The sequence below is a fragment of the Barbatula barbatula genome (genome assembly GCF_947034865.1).
Source record: "Barbatula barbatula genome assembly, chromosome: 15".
Taxonomy (NCBI): domain Eukaryota; kingdom Metazoa; phylum Chordata; class Actinopteri; order Cypriniformes; family Nemacheilidae; genus Barbatula; species Barbatula barbatula.
The window spans coordinates 18951381-18972774 of NC_136778.1; the positions used below are offsets into that span (position 1 = coordinate 18951381).

Sequence of the window (21394 nt, forward strand, 5' to 3'; positions counted from 1 at the left end):
TTCGCCTTGCTGTGCTTTTCCGGGAGAATAGGGTCCCTTTGACGACACAGGGATCCAGAATTATAAAAAAACTTTCCAAAACAAGTTGGAGTGCTGGGGGAATGTTTTTAGTACAGAAATACTACGTCATATGTCCAACTAGTTTTTTAACAAGTTGACCATGTTAAGCGTGAGATGCCAGCATGTTTAAAAGTGTAAAGAAGTTAGAATGCATGACATACCTGATACCTGATCTTTAACTATGCCTTTAATTTACTCAGCCATTCACAGTCTGAAACTGAGCCGGAGTCATGTGGACTGGCACAGTGTGGATGAAGTGTACCTTTACAGTGATGCCACCACCTCCAAGATAGCACGAACTGTCACACAAAAACTTGGATTCTCCAAAGGTTTGTTACACCCCTGATTAGTGAGTACATTCTCAATATGTTTGCCCATTTACAGTATATGCAGTGTGAATCTGGTTTGGGTCGTATATCACACTAGCAGCCACCCAAAAAAGCATTTTTTATTAATTGGCATCTTTTTTAATCATTTCTTTGAATTTGAAAAATGTAATTTAATTATTAATAGGTTAGGGTGCCATTTTGTCTTCATTTGCAGTCCAGTGGCAGAATTATGATAGAGCCACGTGTTTTGTGTGGAGAGAAACGAATTATTGTTGGTCATGATATAATATGGATTCTCTCCGGTCTTGTCATTGGCCCTGCCCTCGTTATTGGCCCCGAAATCTCGTCTTCTCATTAGCTTTCCATTAGTGTTCATTCCCTGCACCTGCCTTGTGTTAATTTGACCCTTGTTTATCTCCCCACATAATGTCCTCGTTTCTATTGTCCTGTGCTCGTTTGTAGTGCAGTGTACCTTTTTGGCCTCGGCTTGGCCTCGCCTTGGTCTCGCCTTAAAGTCTGCATTTTTCCCCTTTACCGCAGCCTGCATCTGGGTTCTTCCCTACCATTCCTGACATTAGGGAGTATCTATTAAATCAGTAGACTCTCGTAAATGGTTTATGTACATTTCTGTTTGCTTTTTAAATCACTTCAGTCCATTAACATCTGAAAAGGGGTTGGTTTAAAGCAAAGTCACTTTTGTTCTTTCATGTCTGATTAGCTTCTAGCAGTGGGACCCGTCTTCACAGAGGTTATGTGGAGGAGGCCGCTCCAGAGGACACGCCCCCTGAAACAACACATATAGTCTTTGTGGTGCACGGGATTGGCCAGAAGATGGATCAAGGGCGCATCATTCGAAATACAAGCATGTAAGTCCACCAGGCACACACAATATAATATTTTAAGATATTTGAGGGCAAGTTATTTGCAGTAAAGACAGCTAAAGCCTGGACTGTGAAACCAGGCAGTAATGTTTTATGTATTAGGTGCATGTTTTAATTTTATATAAAGAAATACACTTAATATAATAAGTTCACACTCAGCTTGAAGTTTTTGCCCCGAGGTTTTAAACTACAAAGTTGTTTACAGGCTTTTCCTGTATTTTTTAAGGAATTTTACTGACAACCACTGCTGCTGGTATTTTCCTGTTAAAACTATGTTAAATGTTTTACTGAATGTGCACAGAATCCCCTTGACCCATAATCAATTGATGCATATCATAATTGGTTAGGATGCGTGATGCTGCTCGTAAGATGGAGGAGAAGCACTTTTCTGATCGCACAAATGAACATGTCGAGTTCCTTCCGGTGGAGTGGAGATCTAAACTGACCCTTGATGGAGGTATTATATATGGACAATCATTACAAAACACAGTAGATAATGTCTGAAAATGTCTGTCTGTGATGTTATAGTTAACTTGTGATTAAATGTACTCTTTTAGACACTGTGGACTCCATTACTCCTGATAAAGTGAGGGGTCTGAGAGACATGTTGAACAGCAGTGCAATGGACATTATGTACTACACAAGCCCTTTGTACAGGGATGAGGTGAGGTACAAAATGTATAGCAGCAGCATATGTCAAGAGAATTTTGCGACCCTACTAAAAAACTCCTGAGGTGGCTTGCTAGTCCTAGCTGGTCTACACTTTATTACCACTTCCTTCTAAGAGGCTGTTTGAACATAGGTGTAGCTTGACATTTGAACTGGGGTTATTTGCATTTTTGTTATATTAAATTTGGCTACCCTTCATGTTATAATATTAATCATATCAATATAACCCACAACATTTATGTTATTTGACCTCAAAGGTGAGTCACTTTGCTAACTGCAGGTAGACCATGTGTTCATTAAATACTAACAAAAAATGTCCACCCTGTCATATTCTGCCCTGTCACCAACAAATTAAAAATAATATTAAAAATCATATTATAACAGTTACAAAACATAATATAACTGTAGATGCTATACATGAGAGGATGATAAGTACCTTTTTTGGCAATATTGGTATCTGCAGGTTTTTTGATTTATTCTTTTTTTAATTTGTCCATGATCGAGTGGACAAGTTTTGCACGTTTAGTGTCTGCTTGCAGTTAAATAATAGAAAACGTGGGAGCTTGACCAACATATATTTCTAAAAGCCTTAGGTCTGCTAAATGCAACAAATATGAAGTTAAACGGAAAACTTCATATTTTGTCAGGGATTGGTTGAAATGCGGCGCTCGTCAATGTCACAATGTAAACAAACCCTCCAAAGTTGAATGTCATCTTTACTGTCATAAAGTTTCTAAATGCACATATTAAGATCAGTTTTAATATTAATGTCTTTATAAATTAACATTTTAATATACATTTTAGATACTTTGACCAAAAAGGAAAATTCTGTCATCGTTTATTCACCTTCAAGTTGTTCCAAATCTGTATACATTTTTTTGTTCTGATGAACACAGAGAAATATATTTGAAAGCATGCTTATAGCCAAATGGATCTTGCCCCCCATGGACTTCAATAGTGGGAAAAATTACTTTAACTTTTTTTTGTTCTGTTGAATACAAAAGAAGATATATTGAAGAATTGTGGACTCCAAACCGTTCTGTGGACTACCATGGTAGTCAATGGGGGGCAAAATCTGTCTGGTTATTAGAATTCTTCCAAATATCTTTCTCTGTATTCATCTGAACAAATAACTAGAAATATCAGTTTAAAGTGTATATTTGTTTTTAAGTTATAATTATTTTTTTCTAATCCCTAGGGACACCCTAGGCTCCAGCTCTGTCATAGCTTTGACTACTGCATTCTACACCTCAAAAACTTCATTTTGTTTACTTTATCTATTTTATTGTTACATACTGCATAGTACATCACCATTAACACATGAGACATATATCCAGGGCAAAGAGACTTTATTATAATTCATCATACAGTGCCCTCATTTTTACCAAGGGTGCCAACAATAGTGGAGGGCACTGTAAGTTTAAATAAATTATTAGTATGAATGGTTTACTATTGCAGTATTAAAAATATGTTTTACACTATAGGTTTAGCTCTGATAGGAATGTAGCTCTATGAATAAAGTCATGTTGAACAACCCAACAGCTGCATCACTACAAGTTTATTTGTAGCTGGAATAGTTTCAGAAATCTGATGATGCTGCTGTTTTTATTGTTATAGTGCTTTTCACAATTTTAATTGGTGCTACATATATTATAATTCAAAGGAAATAATAATAATAGATACATAAAAGAAGACATTATATATAAAAAATACATCAACATATCGCTGCTTGCAGCAATTATTGGGGCCAAGGCCAACCAAGGATTCCATGGCTTCTATAAGTAGATTCAGGAATGTTTGACAGATTACCTCTTACAATAAGTACAATGAGTAGATCATAAACTTAAACCTAAGTCATTTTACATAATTGCACAACACGTCCAGGCTTTCTTAGTTGGTCACAGGACTTTTGAAGACCAACACACTAAGTTTGTCAAATTTAACCAATTTCCTACATATTATTCTTCCCCAATAGGAGCCTTAGACACCCATTGGGGAAGAGTAATAATACTCACAGAAGTAACTGGCTACAGCCCTTAGAGGAGGAATTATGAATGATGGGAGTTGGAGTCCAATGGGAAATGCGGGAGAAACAGGATGGGAACAGACAGGACTGTGATAATTATAATGTGCGTAATATTAACAATACTTACATTTATACTTCGTACTCACAGTTCATATCAGAGTTAGTGCTTATGGTAAATTACAGTATTACAATGTGCAAAATAGTAATGCAATATTAGTTATATTAGTGTTGCTGATGCTAGTTTATTTACTGTATTATAATGTGCAGAGTCTCAATGCAATATTGGTCATCACCGTTAATAATACTACTGACACTGGTTTATTTAAAATATTATAATTTTTTAAGAAGTGCTAAACACAATTTTGTTGCGCTGGAAATATACCATATATTTACAATATTCCAAACAATCTTGCAATAATACCATATCATGCAAATATATGAAGAGTTTGGTTCCAAAATGAGAAGTTTTTTGTTGTGCATTCCAGTAACTATCAATCAAACTATAGTTGGTTTGTTTTTTATTTAAGCCAAAATAACAAAAATACATTTAACTAACACAATAAAAACATAATATAATAAAAATGGACGCATCTCATTTTGGAACCAAACTCTTCACATATTGAAGTTAAATACACAAGTGAAATGTAAGATGTTTATGCTACCAACTGAGTAGCAACAGTGGCAAAGCCTCAAATCTCTTTATCTTTATAAAAATACTGCTTTTAAGCTGCGAGGTACTGCTTTAAAGGAAGCATAAGTGATTGTGAACCATTTTCACTTGTTTTGGTGCAAATAAAAGTGACAACAGGTACGCTGGAGAGGCAACGGCAAGAGTGGTCTGGGGAGCCCATTCTTAGAGGGTCTTACACACCTCCACGTGCTAAGAAGTATTGGGATGAAATCCTCAGATCTATTGTCAGATCTTATGCTGGTGCAGTGCAGAGCCCTGCTGGTGCATGATAATGCCCATTTGGCCAGAGGCAGTTTCAGGATGATGAAGGCATTGATGACATTGACTGGCCTTCACACTTGATTCTACCTTGGGGGAATGCGTTCTCCTCATTACTTGGTGACAAAGTGCTGTCTTTAAGCATCATTCAGCCCCCCACAGCAGAAATTTTGACACTTTCTTCATCTTTGTCTGTACTGGGCTTTCACTTAATGCTGGGCGGTATGACCATATATTTATATAACAGTATTTTCTAGATTTATTCCGGTTTACGGTACATAATAATTTTTTTACAACATTTTATACTGATTGAGAGAGGAAATGCAGCAGATTGACCTAAAAGGTGAACATTTTCACTTTTTTTACATTTAGTCATCAAGCAGACGCTTTTATCCAAAGCGACTTACAAAGAGTTCGGGGAGCAATAAGCGATATGTCATACAATGAGCAATAGAACAATAGGTGCTAATACAAAGTTAATAGTTTCAACAAAAGCTAGACCACTACCTGTTGAGAGAAGAGGGTTAGTATACTTTTTTTTCATTTGTCTGTCAAGTATTCACCGAAGAGGTGTGTTTTAAGTACTTTTTTATGGTTGTGAGAGATGTAGCGGTTTTAGCTGCATGTTAAAATAATGACGAGCTTAGCTCACCAAATAAATTCTCCACCAGATCTGTCTAGATCAAATTAATGAACTGAGTTATTTAAACATCAGTACAGTCAAGGAATTAGTTTGCAATGTGATCATTGAAGGACAGCTGTTCATCAAATATGACTCAGAGGTTCCTGGCTGATTCGGAGGGAGTGATAGTGGAGTTCCCAAGCTGGATGGTGAGATTGTGATGGGCCATAAGGTGTGCCGGAAACAAGAGTAGTTCTGTCTTGGCCGGGTTCAGCTGCAGGTGATGCTCTTTCATCCAACCTAAGATGTCATCTAGGCAGGCTGTTATACGAACTGCTCCAGTGGTATCGTCTGGGTGAAACGAGATGTAGATCTGGGTGTCATCAGCATAACAGTGATAAGAGAAGCCGTGTGCCTGTATGATGGGTCCTAAGGATGTCATGTAGATGGGGAAAAAGGCAGCGGTCCAAGCACCGATCCCCGAGGGACCCCACTGATCATATGGTGAGCAGTGGACAGCGAGCCCCTCCATGACACCTTGAATGATCTGCTGGAGACGTAGGATTAGAACCAGAGAGGGAGAGGGGAGGAAATTTAAAAAAAGGAAATTTTTTCTCGTCGGTCTTCAAACGAGGGCTGCTGCAAACGATGGCTAACGCTTACCGCGCCAGCACAGAGGCACTGCGGAAATATGTGTTGATATAGATTCCTAAGGATGACAGGGTTGCTAGCAGTATCTGGTGGTTGACCGTGTCAAACGCTGCAGATAGGTCTAGCAAAACCAGGACTGAGGATTTGTATTCCGCCTTGGCTAGCCGCAGTGCTTCTGTGACCGATAGCAGTGCAGTCTCAGTGGAGTGGTTTGTTTTGAAGCCAGATTGCTTGTCATCCAGTAGTTTGTTCTGTGATAGGTATGAGGAAACTTGGTTGAATACTGCCCTTTCAAGAATTTTCGCAATAAAAGGGAGAAAAGAGACAGGTCTGTAACTGAAGAAGAGAGTTAAAGGTCTTGAAAACCTGCCAAGTGTTAGGTGCATTGGTCGCCTTGGTGGTATAAAAATATGTTTTCGCCGTGGTAACACTAGGATAGAAAGAGGAGAGTAGAGATTGGTAGTCCCCTAGATCAGCAAGACTCTTGGTCTTGTGCCATTTCCTTTCAGCTGCCCTGAGTGTACTCCGTTATTCACGGAGGATGTCAGACAACCAAGGGCAGGAGGGGGTGGCACAAGCTGGTCTGGAGGACAGAGATTATCTACACAGGATGTAAGTGTAGAGCATAAGGTGTCGGTGTCAGCATCTAGAGATGCAAAGTTGGAGGGAAGAGAGGATGACACTTTAGCAGAGAGGGTGCTGGGGGAGAGAGAGCGAAGGTTCCGTAAACAGGTGGTGGTGTTTGCGTAATGCATGTAGGGAGGAGCATGTTGAAAGTGATGATGAAGTGGTCAGAAATGTGAAGAGGTATGAAGAAAGTGTGGAATATCTCCAATTCTTGTTGATAAGCAAACCTGGGCCTCCTCCTCTTCCAGTTTGGCGGGGGGAGTGAGAGAAGGAGTAGTTGTTAGAGAGAGCAGCAGGTGTGGCTGAGTCCTCAGGACCATGTCTCAGTAAGACCTACAATGTGAATGTTAGACTGGATAGCAAAAGCAGGAATGAAGTCTGTTTTGTTCACCGCTGGCTGGCAGTTCCAGAGACCCACAGAGAGTGTCAGAGGTATCGAAGTGGAGGCAATAATGTGGCGGGCGTGAGAGTGAGCGTTACGTGCCTTGCGTCTTGGGCGAGAGCACTGTCTGTGCTGGAGTACAGGAATAAACTTGAAACACATGATACTAGTATACATTAAAAGAAATAAAAAACATAAGGTATGTTAAATATAGTAAAGTGCATTGCCGTTGTCTTTGCTCGGTGGAGTCGTGCAGGTAGAGTCGCAGGTCTTTATTCTCGTCGGTCTTCAAACGAGGGCTGCTGCAAACGATGGCTAACGCTTACCGCGCCAGCACAGAGGCACTGCGGAAATATGTGTTGATATGAGCGTGAACAAAAAGAGCTTAACACGCCGTCTCGATTAGCAAAACAAAGCCTGAATGACTTGAATGGGCCACGGATCAAACAGCGATCAACTAGCTCCGTGCTTTTAAGTGAAAAAACTCTAATGCCTAACTAGCGGCTCACAGCAACTTAATGTTAATATGGTATCATATTACTCAAACGGAACAACAAATGCTAACACCTTAACACTCAGTCAACGAGTAATTAAATAAACAAGCTCAAATAATCTTAACTAACAACAGGCAACAGTCCAGTTCAACAGTTAAAACAAGATAGCAAGGTAAATAGCAGACTTGCGCACTACTGCTGACTTGGGATGACTGTTCGCTTCTCCTAGGTTACCAGAGTAAGCAGGCAGTTTAAATGCACATTACGGTCGCTTAAACACGCCTTCTCGATAAGCAAAACAAAAGGCGAATATTTCAGTGGTTAGAGCATGGCACTAGCAATGCCAAGGTTGTGGGATCGATCCCAGGGGATTGCACATACTTAAATTGCATTGTCCTATACATTTAGATTCTAAGTCGCTTTAGATAAAAGCATCTGCCAAATGCGTAAATGTAAATGGTCTAGCAGGAAGAGCCACCCGCTACAAGTTCAAAACCTGTAAACACTTCAATGTTTTTTCTTAAGCTGGGCGCCCACCGTTACAGTTAGTTTAGTTTAATTTCTAAGGACAACAAAAAGCTGACTTGACTTAAAACTGGTCTCATATAGCCTACCACAGTATAGAGCTAAGGGTAGACAAGTGATAGAAGTCAGAACTGATCGGTTAGGTGCTGCTGGAAGACATGTTATAAATACATTTTAAAAAAATATTATCGCTCTCGCGTACCTTCTCTGGATCGGTTCCACAATTGTGGAATGATCTGCCCGCTGCTACAAGATGAGCAGATACTGTGGGCATTTAGGACTGAGGAGATCTGTAAGTGGGGCCTCAACTGCAGAGAGATTTCGACATCTCTTTAGCGCGAGGAGTAAAGGGGGACTTGCCAGTATCCTTTTAACAAATCAAATTTGCACACACGGGGTAAAGGGAAATTATCAGGTTTCGTGACGGCGTTAACCTTTCAGAAATCTGTACAAAATCAGTAACTGCCATCAGACTTTCCTTCTAGAATACATGGAGAACTCCATGCACTTGAGCTAGGCCTAGCAATGCCGTTCATCAACATGTAGTCGACTTCATTTTTTAGCAGATCATGTTTAAAAGCATAAACCTACCTGAGAGGTACGACCTGAACCATTGTAGCACCATAGCCTTTTGGGTCGACAGGAGGATGTGGTGGTTAACAGTGTCAAAGGCAGCAGATAGATCCAGTAGGATAAGTACAGAGGAGTAATAGGTTTGCATGAAACTCGCAAAATAAACCAAAGTGCAAAGTTCCCGAACGTACAGAAATTGAACGTCGTCCTCCTGCTGCTGCAGCCAGGACTTGTACTCTTTGTGATTTTGATGTTGGGTGGCGTACTTTCGCTACAGCAATCCTGTACTCTTGCCTGGCATATTACAGTAAAGTTACAGCAAGACCAAAATATACTGTAAAAGGTTCCTGCTCAATCTAAATGACCCAAAATGCATTATGACCTGCAGTATTTTACTGTAATGTACACATGCAGTATTGTACGGTGGATTTTTACAATAATGTGCTGCTAGATCTACAGCTACATCTAACAGTGTACTTCTAAAGCATCTTTTCCCAATCTACCTGATGCTTCAATTCCCTCTGTCCATGTGAGCTGGCACCCAACAGAAACCAACCACCACACACCTCTTCTTTGTATACGCCACAGGAGAGTTTATATTTCATATCATAAATCTTTTCTGGAGGAATGATATGTAGACAATGATGTTTAACTGAAGCGGAATCAGAACATATCACCACTCTGTCTGATCTTAAATCCTACCCCCCTACCATCACATTATAATCGTGATCATTTCAATGGAATATATTGACAGCTCAGCTCTTTTAGAGTGCTCTATATTGTATCCTATCCAATCTCCTTAACAGTGTAGCAGAAGCTGCATCATATACCATACATCCATAGTCAAATATAGATCTGATCAAGGCTTGAAATATTGTTATCATCGATTCCCTATCTGCTCCCCACTCTTTCCCAGCAACTGACCTCATCACATTTAATATTTTACTACTTTTTTATCTATTTTTTCTATATGTTTCTTCCAAGTATATCTTTCATCTAACCAGATTCCTAAATACTTGAATACATGAACCCTTTCTACAGCCTTTCTATATAAACTACTAAACACCATATGCGTAACATGATTTACTGATTGACATTTAAAAAATAACATTTTCCACCTTTTTAATAGCTGCTTGTATACTTGCAGACATCTGCTTTGAAGATCGACAATTGGCACAACCCTTCTTGAATTACAAATGTTTGTTCAAATAAAAATTGTAACATTCAATTATACATTTACCATCTATTCCTATCCTTGATGCCTTAAAGATCCCATTATGTTCTATTTTTAAGTGTCTTAATATTTTATTTGAGTCCCCAACAACAGGTTTAAATGCATCCAAGGTCAAATAACACTGTCATTTTTTTGTCCTTCCGCATAGACACACAACTACATTTCAGCTCTTGGAAGTGTATTAGTAACTTACACAAAGATAATTATTACACAGAGATACTTAGGTTACAAAAATGGCATCGATTTATGCTTTAAATAAAATGACACTTATAAATGCGAAAGGATCCAGTGCTAAACAGTAAAGTAATCGCTGCAATGATGACGTAACTGACTTATGAAAAGTTACAGCATATCAACAAAATCTATACATGTCATTTATCATGAATCCAAGACAGACACATTTTTAGACTATAGTGGGCCCACACCTGATAATCAGAACTATTTCAGAAGGACAGTAATAGCTGCTGTAAGTGTAACGTTACACCACATAATAAACAAAATGAGAAATTTTCAACAATCAATAGAATATATAATTTACACATCTTATAAATGTCTCATTAATCACACTTAAAGGTTGTGATTCAGAGATGTTTATTGTTTCAAATAATGTCATGCTGATCCATCTTTCATGGAGAAGCGTTTAGCAAATCCTACACTGAACTTGCCAAGGTTGGAAAAAAGTTGTCAATAAAAAGACAAAAGGTTTGGATTATACTGCTGTGCAATCGTGGGGAAAATATTTTTATCCTCTGTTTTTTTACATCAACATCCTTTGTATTTGGAAGTAAAGACAATCAATGCTAGATTTTGCAACACACATCACAGCGTCTCCGGCTCTTCTACATGATGTAAACACACAAACTATGTTTGTAGGCTGGTCAGAATGTTCGTGTTTCGCAGGCAGGTGGAGATTATGCAGATGTATTAATTCATTACGCGTAAAGATTACACTCAAAAGACTCAAATCTCAAACCGAAACAACTTGTTTGAGCGCTTCCCTGTGGGTGGCAAAACACTCAAAAAAATGACTGCTTACAATATCAGGAAACGCAATATTGTGCAACATTTCAGTGTCTAGGAACACTTGATTCCTTTGCAAGTCATAGGGAAGTCGTAAGGATCGCTGTCTAGTCCAGCTGCTTGTAATTTCAGGAAATGATTACTCCCTCATAACCAATTATGAGCATTACAATCACCACACCATAATTCCTTATTTCTTTATTAAATTTTTTCAGGAACATTCATCTTTTTACATGGGTTGTTTAAATTGTGTACAACAATTGATTCTTCATGATAAAACAATTCCACCACTACACATTCTCTATCCACTTCCACTTTATTTCCCTGTATACAGTCCCTTCTTTTAAAAACATACCAGACCCCCTTGTGCTCCATCTATATCTTTCCAAACAGAAATAAAACCTGGTAATAAACTGAAGATTTGGCTTAAGCCAAGAATTTTTGCACACAAATTACGTTTTGTTTTTTTCTATCGATCTAAAACAAACTTTTTTAGACTCTTGCCAATTTGCAACCAAATTGCATTCCACTGCATACAGTTTAACTCCATTTATCTAATCCGATATCTGGGATGTTTCAACTGGAGCTGTTCATGTTAGAGTGTCATGGAATTTCAGCTGATATGATCCATGTATACCCAGGAATTTCGCTGCAGCTTCTAGGATTGTTTTAATCTTGGTTGATCTACTTGGCGACATAGCCGTTACATTAATTACCTTGACCATAAAGGCATAAAAAAATTTCTTTAGTCATTAGTATAGAGTTCCCCTTTAAGGGAGACCGATGATTACATTCAAATTTTTTAGTTTTTCCCCTTATAATGATTCTAGAGTCTTGTTGGAACTTTCCATTAGCCTCTTCCCTCCTGTCCTCCATACCACATACCTTTACTGCTTCAGCATATGTAACTCTGTGGTCAGCCTTGTATTTCTGGATTTCTCTTGCTCTACCCTCTACACCCTCCATATGCAGCACTTTGAGGGACTGATGCAACTCAATCAGCGACTGATGCAATACCTGCATTAACTCACTAGGGTATGCTGCCCTCTACTGGACATGACTAGCAACATACATTAAATCTATAATAAATAAATAAGAACTAGGTACACATGGAAGTACTTAGGGCCTTTTGCCAACTGCACTGGCACTTTTTGATCCCGAGTTACACACTATCATTACAATGGATGCTAATTATTGGTCTGGGTGCCATTCTAACTCAAATGCACCTGGATTGGCTCGAGAAGACTACAGCTTTTGTGTCACGTACACTAATAATTGCGTAGATTTACGTATTTATACACACATTTAAACATCCCATGCAGAGTACTTGTTAGCAGGCTGTAAAAGCGCTGTTATTCAGAGAAACCACACATCTCAAGCTATAGTCTACTGCAGATTTTCGTATTCTTTCACTGTATATGATGAAATAATAATAATATATATATATACACATATGCATGATTTTATATATATATATATATATGTATATATATACAGTTGGGCAAAAAAGTATTTAGTCAGCCACCAATTGTGCAAGTTCTCCCTCTTAAAAAGATGAGAGCCCTGTAATTTTCATCATGGGTACACTTTAACTATGACAGACAGAATGAGAAAAACAAATCCAGAAAAATCACATTGTCTGATTTTTAAAGAATTTATTTGCAAATTATGGTGGAAAATAAGTATTTGGTCAATAACAAAAGTTAATCTCAATACTTTGTTATACACTCACCTAAAGTATTATTAGGAACACCTGTTCAATTTCTCATGCAATTATCTAATCAACCAATCACATGGCAGTTGCTTCAGTGCATTTAGGGGTGTGGTCCTGGTCAAGACAATCTCCTGAACTCCAAACTAAATGTCAGAATGGGAAAGAAAGGTGATTTTGAGCAATTTTGAGCGTGGCATGGTTTTTGGTGCCAGACGGGCCACTCTGAGTATTTCACAATCTGCTCAATTACTGGGATTTTCACACACAACCATTTCTAGGGTTTACATAGAAGGGTGTGAAAAGGGAAAAACATCCAGTATGCGGCAGTCCTGTGGGCGAAAAGGCCTTGTTGATGCTAGAGGTCAGAGGAGAATGGGCCGACTGATTCAAGCTGATAGACGAGCAACTTTGACTGAAATATCCACTCGTTGCAACCGAGGTATGCAGCAAAGCATTTGTGAAGCCACAACACGCACAACCTTGAGGTGGTGTGGCTACAACAGCAGAAACCCAACCGGGTACCACTCATCTCCACTACAAATTGGAAAAAGAGGCTACAATTTGCACAAGCTCACCAAAATTGCACAGTTGGATTTCTGTTGAGACATTCAGATGGTAGAATCATATTTTGGCGTAAACAGAATGAGAACATGGATCAGTCATGCCTTTTTACCACTGTGCATGCTGGTGGTGGTGGGGTAATGGTGTGGGGGATGTTTTCTTGGCACACTTTAGGCCCCTTAGTGCCAATTCGGCATCGTTTAAATGCCACGGCCTACCTGAGCATTGTTTCTTACCATGTCCATCCCTTTATGACCACCATGTACCCATCCTCTGATGGCTACTTCCAGCAGGATAATGCACCATGTCACAAAGCTCGAATCATTTCAAATTGGTTTCTTGAACATGACAATGAGTTCACAGTACTAAAAAGGCCCCCACAGTCACCAGATCTCAATCCAATAGAGCATATTTGGGATGTGGTGGAACGGGAGCTTCGTGCACTGGATGTGCATCCCACAAATCTCCATCAACTGCAAGATGCTATCCTATCAATAAAGAATGCTTTCAGCACCTTGTTGAATCAATGCCACGTAGAATTAAGGCAGTTCTGAAGGCGAAAGGGGGTCAATCACAGTATTAGTATGGTGTTCCTAATAATCCTTTAGGTGAGTGTATACCCTTTGTTGGCAATGACAGAGGTCAAACGTTTTCTGTAAGTCTCCAGAAGCTTTCTACACACTGTTGCTGTTAGTTTGGCCCATTCCTCCATGCAGATCTCCTTCAAGGCAGTGATGTTTTGGGGACCTACTTCACAGTACATATGGTGTTCTTTGTATGCAACGCAGCATTCTTTCTCCTCCAAACACGACAAGTTGAGTTTTTACCAAAAAGTTATATTTTGGTTTCATCTGACCATATGCCATTCTCCCAATCCTCTTCTGGATCATCCAAATGCTCTCTAGCAAACTTCAGACATGTTCCGGACATGTACTGGCTTAAGCAGGGGGGCTCGTCTGGCACTGCAGGATTTGAGTCCCTGGCAGCGTACTGTGTTACTGATGGTAGCCTTTGTTGCTTTGGTCCCAGCTCTCTGTAGGTCATTCACTAGGTCCCCCTGTGTGGTTCTGCGATTTTTGCTCACCGTTCTTGTGATCATTTTGACCCCACGGGGTGAGATATTTCGTGGAGCCCAAGATCGAGGGAGATTATCAGTGGTCTTGTATGTCTTCCATTTTCTAGTATTTGCTCCCGCAGTTGATTTCTACACACCAAGTTGCTTACCTATTGCAGATTCAGTCTTCCCAGCCTGGTGCAGGTCTACAATTTTGTTTCTTGTGTCCTTTGACAGCTCTTTGGTCTTGGCCATAGTGGAGTTTGGAGTCTGATTGTTTGAGGTTGTGAACAGGATTATTTTATACTAATAACGAGTTCAAACAGGTGCCATTAATACAGGTAACAAGTGGAGGACAGAGGAACTTAGTGTATCTTGTATCTTTTCTCTTACATTTAGAATAAAATTTTGTACGACTTCATTTGTGAAAGTGTTTGTACACAGTTGTTACTCACAAATTTGTGCGTAGACATGCTGAGTGAATGAGAAGGATGCATTGGGATGTGTGGGGGCGAAGTTTCACATTACGCACAGACCACAGCTCACTCACAACACTGCTTACCTCAAAGGGACATTGACAGGCAGGACTTCGGATTGCTCTGTGGTCAGCGGTTGTAGATTGATTATGGCAGTGCATACCTGGATGTGAGAATGTTGAAGCTTATTGCTTGTCTCGCTTGTGATTACAGAGCACAGTACAGGTCCTGTGCTAGAGGATGATGTGAAGTTGTTGCACTTCAACCCTTATGGTCATATAAGCACCGGCTGTCCAGTATATTGTGGCTGTCCAGTATATTGTGAACTATGTGACTTACTGTTGAGCAAATGTCCAAAATGTCCAAAATCCCCCAAATACCTTCTCTTTTGCCAAATTAAAGAATCCATGATTTTTCTCTCCAAGACGAATGTGTAATTAGAGGCCCACACAAGTCAAGTCAAGTCAGCTTTATTTATATAGCGCTTTTTACAATTTTCATTGTTACAAAGCAGCTGTACAAGAAAACATTGACTATAAGTAAAACATAAAAGGTTACACAGACTTGGAATAACCAGATCTTGCATGCAGTTCATTGCTTTGGCTCACAACACACATCAAGGCGTATTTATTACCAAGCAAAGACTCGGAGAACTGTGCTCGTGGCCGGATATGGATACCCAAGTTGAGACAACCAACAAATCATGGTTTACGTGTCAATCTCATGACAAGACTGATGCATTCACTAACTGCACGCTCACTGATAGGGAATGGTAATTGGATGGTAATTTTGTTCTCCAAAATAGGTTATTGGCTACCTTTTTACTAGGCTACTACTGGCTCTATCACTCAGCAAAATGCATTTTAGGAAATATGAAATACAGGACAAAACATGATCCTTTCATTATACTTTGAGTTGGGACACTAAAAATAGAGCGGAAATATGTACATGTATTCACTCTTTTTTACCCACAATGCATTGAGTTTACTTCCATTATACTCTTGCTCACTTACTACAGTACTTCCCATGATAGAAGAGGAGCTCCCAGGGGGACAAATTCCACGGAGTGAAATTGAGTGGGAATGGCATTCCACTTCAAACTAGTTAGATTATTGGCTCATTTGAAAACTATAATAATAAAACATTGTTATTGGATACTGACTTTCCGATTGGTTAGCAGCTGCAGCCAATGAAGCAGACTTTCTGTCAGTAAGTGTCGCACCCAAACAGAAACTGTGAATTAATTGGTTGGCAGTCTTAACGTCGACATATATTTTTTTAAGACTTTAAATTACATTTTAAATAAACAATTATAGTAAGTTCAACCGTTCAACACTTTAAAACATCAATCTGCGCCCTTGACGCACTTCCCACATCTTTTTTCAAAAGTGTGTTAAACTGTTTAGAAGCAGATCTCCTAGATGTGGTAAATGCCTCGCTTCTCTCTGGAAGTTTCCCAAACTCCCTGAAAACTGCTATTGTCAAACCCCTCCTGAAAAAGAGCAATCTGGATGAGACCATATTAAACAACTATAGACCGATCTCAAATCTTCCCTTCATAGGTAAGATCATTGAAAAAGTTGTCTTCAACCAGCTGAACAAATTCTTAAGCTCAAACGGATACTTTGACAATTTTCAATCTGGGTTCCGCCCGCATCACAGCACAGAGACAGCACTCATTAAGATAGTAAACGACATTCGCTTAAGTACTGATTCAGGCAAATTATCAGTGCTGGTCCTACTTGACCTCAGTGCTGCATTTGACATGGTCGATCACAACATACTTATAGACAGGCTTGAAAACTGGGTAGGGCTTTCTGGGATAGTCCTAAAATGGTTCAGGTCATACCCAGAAGCGAGAGGTTATTACGTGAGTATAGGTGACCATAAGTCTGAGTGGACATCCATGACATGCGGAGTCCCTCAAGGCTCAATTATTGCGCCTCTCCTATTCAACCTGTACAAGCTCCCAAAGAGCCAAATAATGAGAAATAACCAAAATTTCACACCACAGCTATGCAGACGACACACAGTTACACTTAGCCCTATCGCCTAATGATTACAGCCCCATTGACTCACTGCTCAAATGCATTGATGAAATAAATAGTTGGATGTGTCAAAACTTTCTTCAGTTAAACAAAGACAAAACTGAAGTCATTGCGTTCGGAAATAAAGATGAGGTTCTTAAGGTGAACGCGTACCTTCACTCTAAAGGTCAAACAACAAAAAATTAAGTCAGGAATCTCGGTGTGTCTCTAGAGTCAGACCTTAGCTTCAGTAGTCATGTCAAAGCAATAACTAAATCAGCATACTATCATCTGAAAAATATTGCAAGAATTAGATGCTTTGTTTCCAGTCAAGACTTAGAGAAACTTGTACATGCTTTCATCACCAGCAGGGTGGATTATTGTAATGGACTCCTAACTGGCCTCTCCAAAAAGACCATAAGACAGATGCAGCTCATACAGAACGCTGCGGCAAGGATTCTGAGCAGGACCAGAAAATATGATCATATCACACCAGTCCTCAGGTCTTTAAACTGGCTACCAGTTACATGTAGGATAGATTTTAAAGTTTTATTACTGGTATATAAATCGTTCAATGGCCTAGGACCTCAATACATTGCAGATATGCTCATTGAATAGAGACCCAAAAGAACACTCAGGTCATTAGGATCGCATCAGCTAGAAATTCCAAGGGTTCACTCTAAGCAAGGAGAGTCTGCATTTAGCTATTATGCGAGCCGCAGCTGGAACCAGCTTCCAGAAGAGATCAGATGTGCTCCCACAGTAGTCACATTCAAATCCAGACTCAAAACAAATCTACATTTACATTTAATGAATGTGCACTGTGCCTCTGACCGTCCGACTGTTTGCGCTGTACTTTATTTTATTTATTTTCTATTCTAAACTGTATTTTATTTTATTTTTTATTCTGAACTGGTTAAATTAAATGTTTCTTATTTCTTCACTGTTCTATCAAATGGTTATTTTAATTTCTTCTATGTAAAGCACTTTGAATTAGTATGAAATGTGCTATGTAAATAAACTTGCCTTGCCTTGCTTAAGTAAACAACAACCCATGTTTGGAAAAACATTTTAATTAGGAAAAAAAAAATATTCTGCCTTTTTTTTTGGTGTGCCAGCTGCCACAGTTGGTGGCACTGGCATACCCGTGGCTACGCTACTGGTTGTTGAGTATGGCAGTGTGGAAATAAAAGGGAAGCAATGGCTGCATTTAAATAGTAAACGTTTAAATTAAGTGTTATTTTATAACTGCAGGATGACAGATAAGGACACTTGTTAGTATTTATTGTTCTGTAGTGTGGACATTTTGAAGATTTTCTGCTGTCTGTGAGTTTTTGGGGTTACCATAGTAGTGAAGAGTAAAGATTTTACTTAGGTTTGGGATCATTGATTTTTATCATTGTGGCATGAATGCAACTTTAACTTTTTTGAGTAAATACTTTGCAAATGCTCATGCAGTAAATGTTCTGGTGTTCCCTGAAGTGAATTTAAGATTGCTTGTCCACATAATTTACCAAGTTTAAGTTAAGATAAATTGTGTGGAAATGGGTGTCAACATAAAATTAAGTTAATCCATCAACTTTATTTTGTGTGTAGGCAAAGTGCACACTCCCTAAGCAAGACAGAGACATTTTACTTTGCATTTTTTTATGTTTTTAACTTTCTGCTCGCATTGCACAGCATTAAAGTAACGTGAGTGCAAGTTACAAAAGACATTTTCTCCTACATGCGGTCAAACCACATATTTTGACCAGTGTGGGATATCGTGTGTACCCATGTAGTTTTTTTCTTACGGGGACAGCTGAAGCTAAAGGAGGAAATTAAACAGACTCATGCCTGTCATGGATGCAAATCCGAACTGTGATGCGGTTCGCAATCAAACAGCGTTCTGTGCTTGAGCAACAAAAAAAAATACTCAAACTTTTCTAAACTGACGTAATAAAGAAACAAAAGAAATATAATTTGCCATTAAAACAAAACTATTTTATTGGCTGCAACAGAGAGAGATAGAGAAAATGAAAGAGAGAGAGAGATGATCGAACAGGAAAAACAAGTGTGCATGCGGTTCACATCGCTCTAAGGAGCAGCAGTACATATATTTTGTCCGTAGATCTGCTTTTTTGGGGATGTTACGCTTTTTTCATCTTTTATGCATCTGTGTGCATGTCCACTTATGTAGTATATAGTATTTCCTGCTTTGTTGGGGGGTTCATATACAGTATGTTATATGTGCAGCAGGAGTATTTTTACATGCTCACAGCAGCATGTCATGGATGTATTGGCAGTAGAAAGTTGCGGCACATGGCAGCAGCAGCTTAGCAGATCTATTCCGCCAAGATCAAACACATTAACATTGTCTCTCTCTCTCAGAGAGTTGTCATGACAGAAATCCAAAGGGCTGTTATAAACCTAGATAGCGCAGTCTTATGTCTAACTCCCATTGCACAGCTAATTGGTTTGTCAGCAGCCAATAACCTTGTTCCTTAACCCCATTGACTCCCATTGGAAGTAGTGAATTACAACTACGATGAGAAGCTCAGACAAATAGGTAAACATTTTAAGACACCAACGTTAAATAAAGTGGAAATTTCAGAGAAACACTGGCTTGTTGTTTATTAAAGGCGGGATGTCCGATTTGTCTTAGCCGTTGTTAATGTTCAAATCACCAAAACACACATCCCTACCCCCATCTTTTGCTTTTGTCGGCGCTCAGCTCGACTTATGTCTGTCCTGTGTACTGTGCACCTTACTGGTGATTGGCTACAGGGTTGTTTTGGTACTCAGCCCAACTTTGTCTAAACAAGCATTAGACAAAACTTTAACTCCCCCTCCTGCCATCCAATATGTCAAGTCAAGTTAGCTTTATTTATATAGCGCTTTTTACAATTTTCATTGTTACAAAGCAGCTGTACAAGAAAACATTGACTATAAGTAAAACATAAAAGGTTATGGAAGTCAAAACAAAGGTCAAATATCAGACACACAATAAATTCCTATATGCAGTGTTAATTAAATAAGACTATCAAATTCTAGCAGCAAACAGTGCAAAACAGTATGCAAACGGTGGCGAGGAACCCAAAACTCCATTGGAGGAGAAAAAAACCTCAGAGGGAAACCAGGCCTTACCAGGGGATTCCAGTTCCCCTCCGGCAAAAATATGTAGATGACATTGTTTCTAAAGTAGAACAGTAACGGAAGTCTTTATCTAAAATCGCAGGCTTTGCAAGTTCCATGTGTTTGAACTTTTAAAAAACAGCCACAGGCAACACAAACGCAATCCTTGCGCCACCTGACATTATATAGACGGCATATAAAGCGAATCACAATATTAAGGAGAAACTGTTAATAAATTACAAGATTATAACCACTAATGTGTGTGTACCCATAAGTCTGCCAAATGATTAAATGTAAATGTAATATGTAGCAATCAGCATGCTTAGGGTTTAGGAGCGTATACAGGCAGGGCCCGTATCAAACGCCGGTTTTGCATGCTTGAAAGTCACTGTGTAAAGGGACACAATACGAAGGGTCGCCTGAGATCATCAGAAGCTGCTTGGATTACTTTTATGTTGCCTCTGCTTGTATTTTGAACTTCAAAAGATTGCATTTTATGAAAGACCATGGACCAGAATTCCAGGTAATTGATAACAATTTCAGCAATGTAACAGTACTTGTACTTAAGTACTCTTTCCACCACTGCTCCCATAGTATTTATTTCCCTACCATACCAACAGCAGACAGAAAAGCAAAGTACAGATTCAATATAAGATTTATAATACATAGTCATAAGAGTCCTACTTTAGCTGTTGTATAAAATCAGAAAAATGAATTATTGCTTCACTGTACAATCAAATTGTATTTTACCTTATAATGGACTTGTATAGTGGAGTAATGTAATTTGCTGTAAGGAACGATTTCAGATATAGTATTTGTTTCACACTCATTGCTTGTCATCCTCAGATCACAGGGGGTCTAACCAAAGAAATGAACCGACTCTACACGCTCTTCTGTGAACGCAACCCAGAATTTGCAGAGAAAGGAAAAGTATCTATCGTCTCCCACTCTCTTGGCTGTGTCATCACCTTTGACATCATGACAGGCTGGGACCCTGTACGCTTTGTTTCTGAAGTGGTGCCAGATTTTATTGAGACTGATATAGGCAGACACAGCTATGAGCAGCAGCTTTTGGATGAACTTCGACTTGCACGCTTAAGGTTTGCATTAATATATTGAAATTCTGTGAGCATTACAGTATAAAGATGAATCACATTCACAGAGATGTGCTGTTACCTTTTCAAGCTATCAAACTCTGACATGCAATTAAATGAGCAAAAACTATATTGATGAGAACCAAGATATTTCTAGAAGAGATTTAGATATTAAAGAGCACATTATCTTGTATTTTTAACTCTTTCCCCGCCAGCCTTTTATAAAAATAAGTTGCCAGCCAGTGCCAACATTTTGCCGGACAGTACATTTTCTGTAATGAATATATGGACAAACAATATTTCAAATGAAAT

At 39.0% G+C, this 21394-nt stretch overlaps 1 protein-coding gene across 1 annotated transcript in view; it reads left to right on the plus strand.

Annotated features, from left to right (window-relative positions):
- ddhd1b (DDHD domain containing 1b) overlaps positions 1-21394 on the plus strand; it is a 55327-nt gene that overhangs the window by 14642 nt on the left and 19291 nt on the right. Inside the window, exons 3-7 of the mRNA XM_079474506.1 lie at positions 261-389; positions 1108-1255; positions 1618-1727; positions 1828-1934; positions 20835-21088. Of these exons, the coding sequence (XP_079330632.1) occupies positions 261-389; positions 1108-1255; positions 1618-1727; positions 1828-1934; positions 20835-21088 (748 nt within the window). The remainder of the gene's footprint in view (positions 1-260; positions 390-1107; positions 1256-1617; positions 1728-1827; positions 1935-20834; positions 21089-21394) is intronic.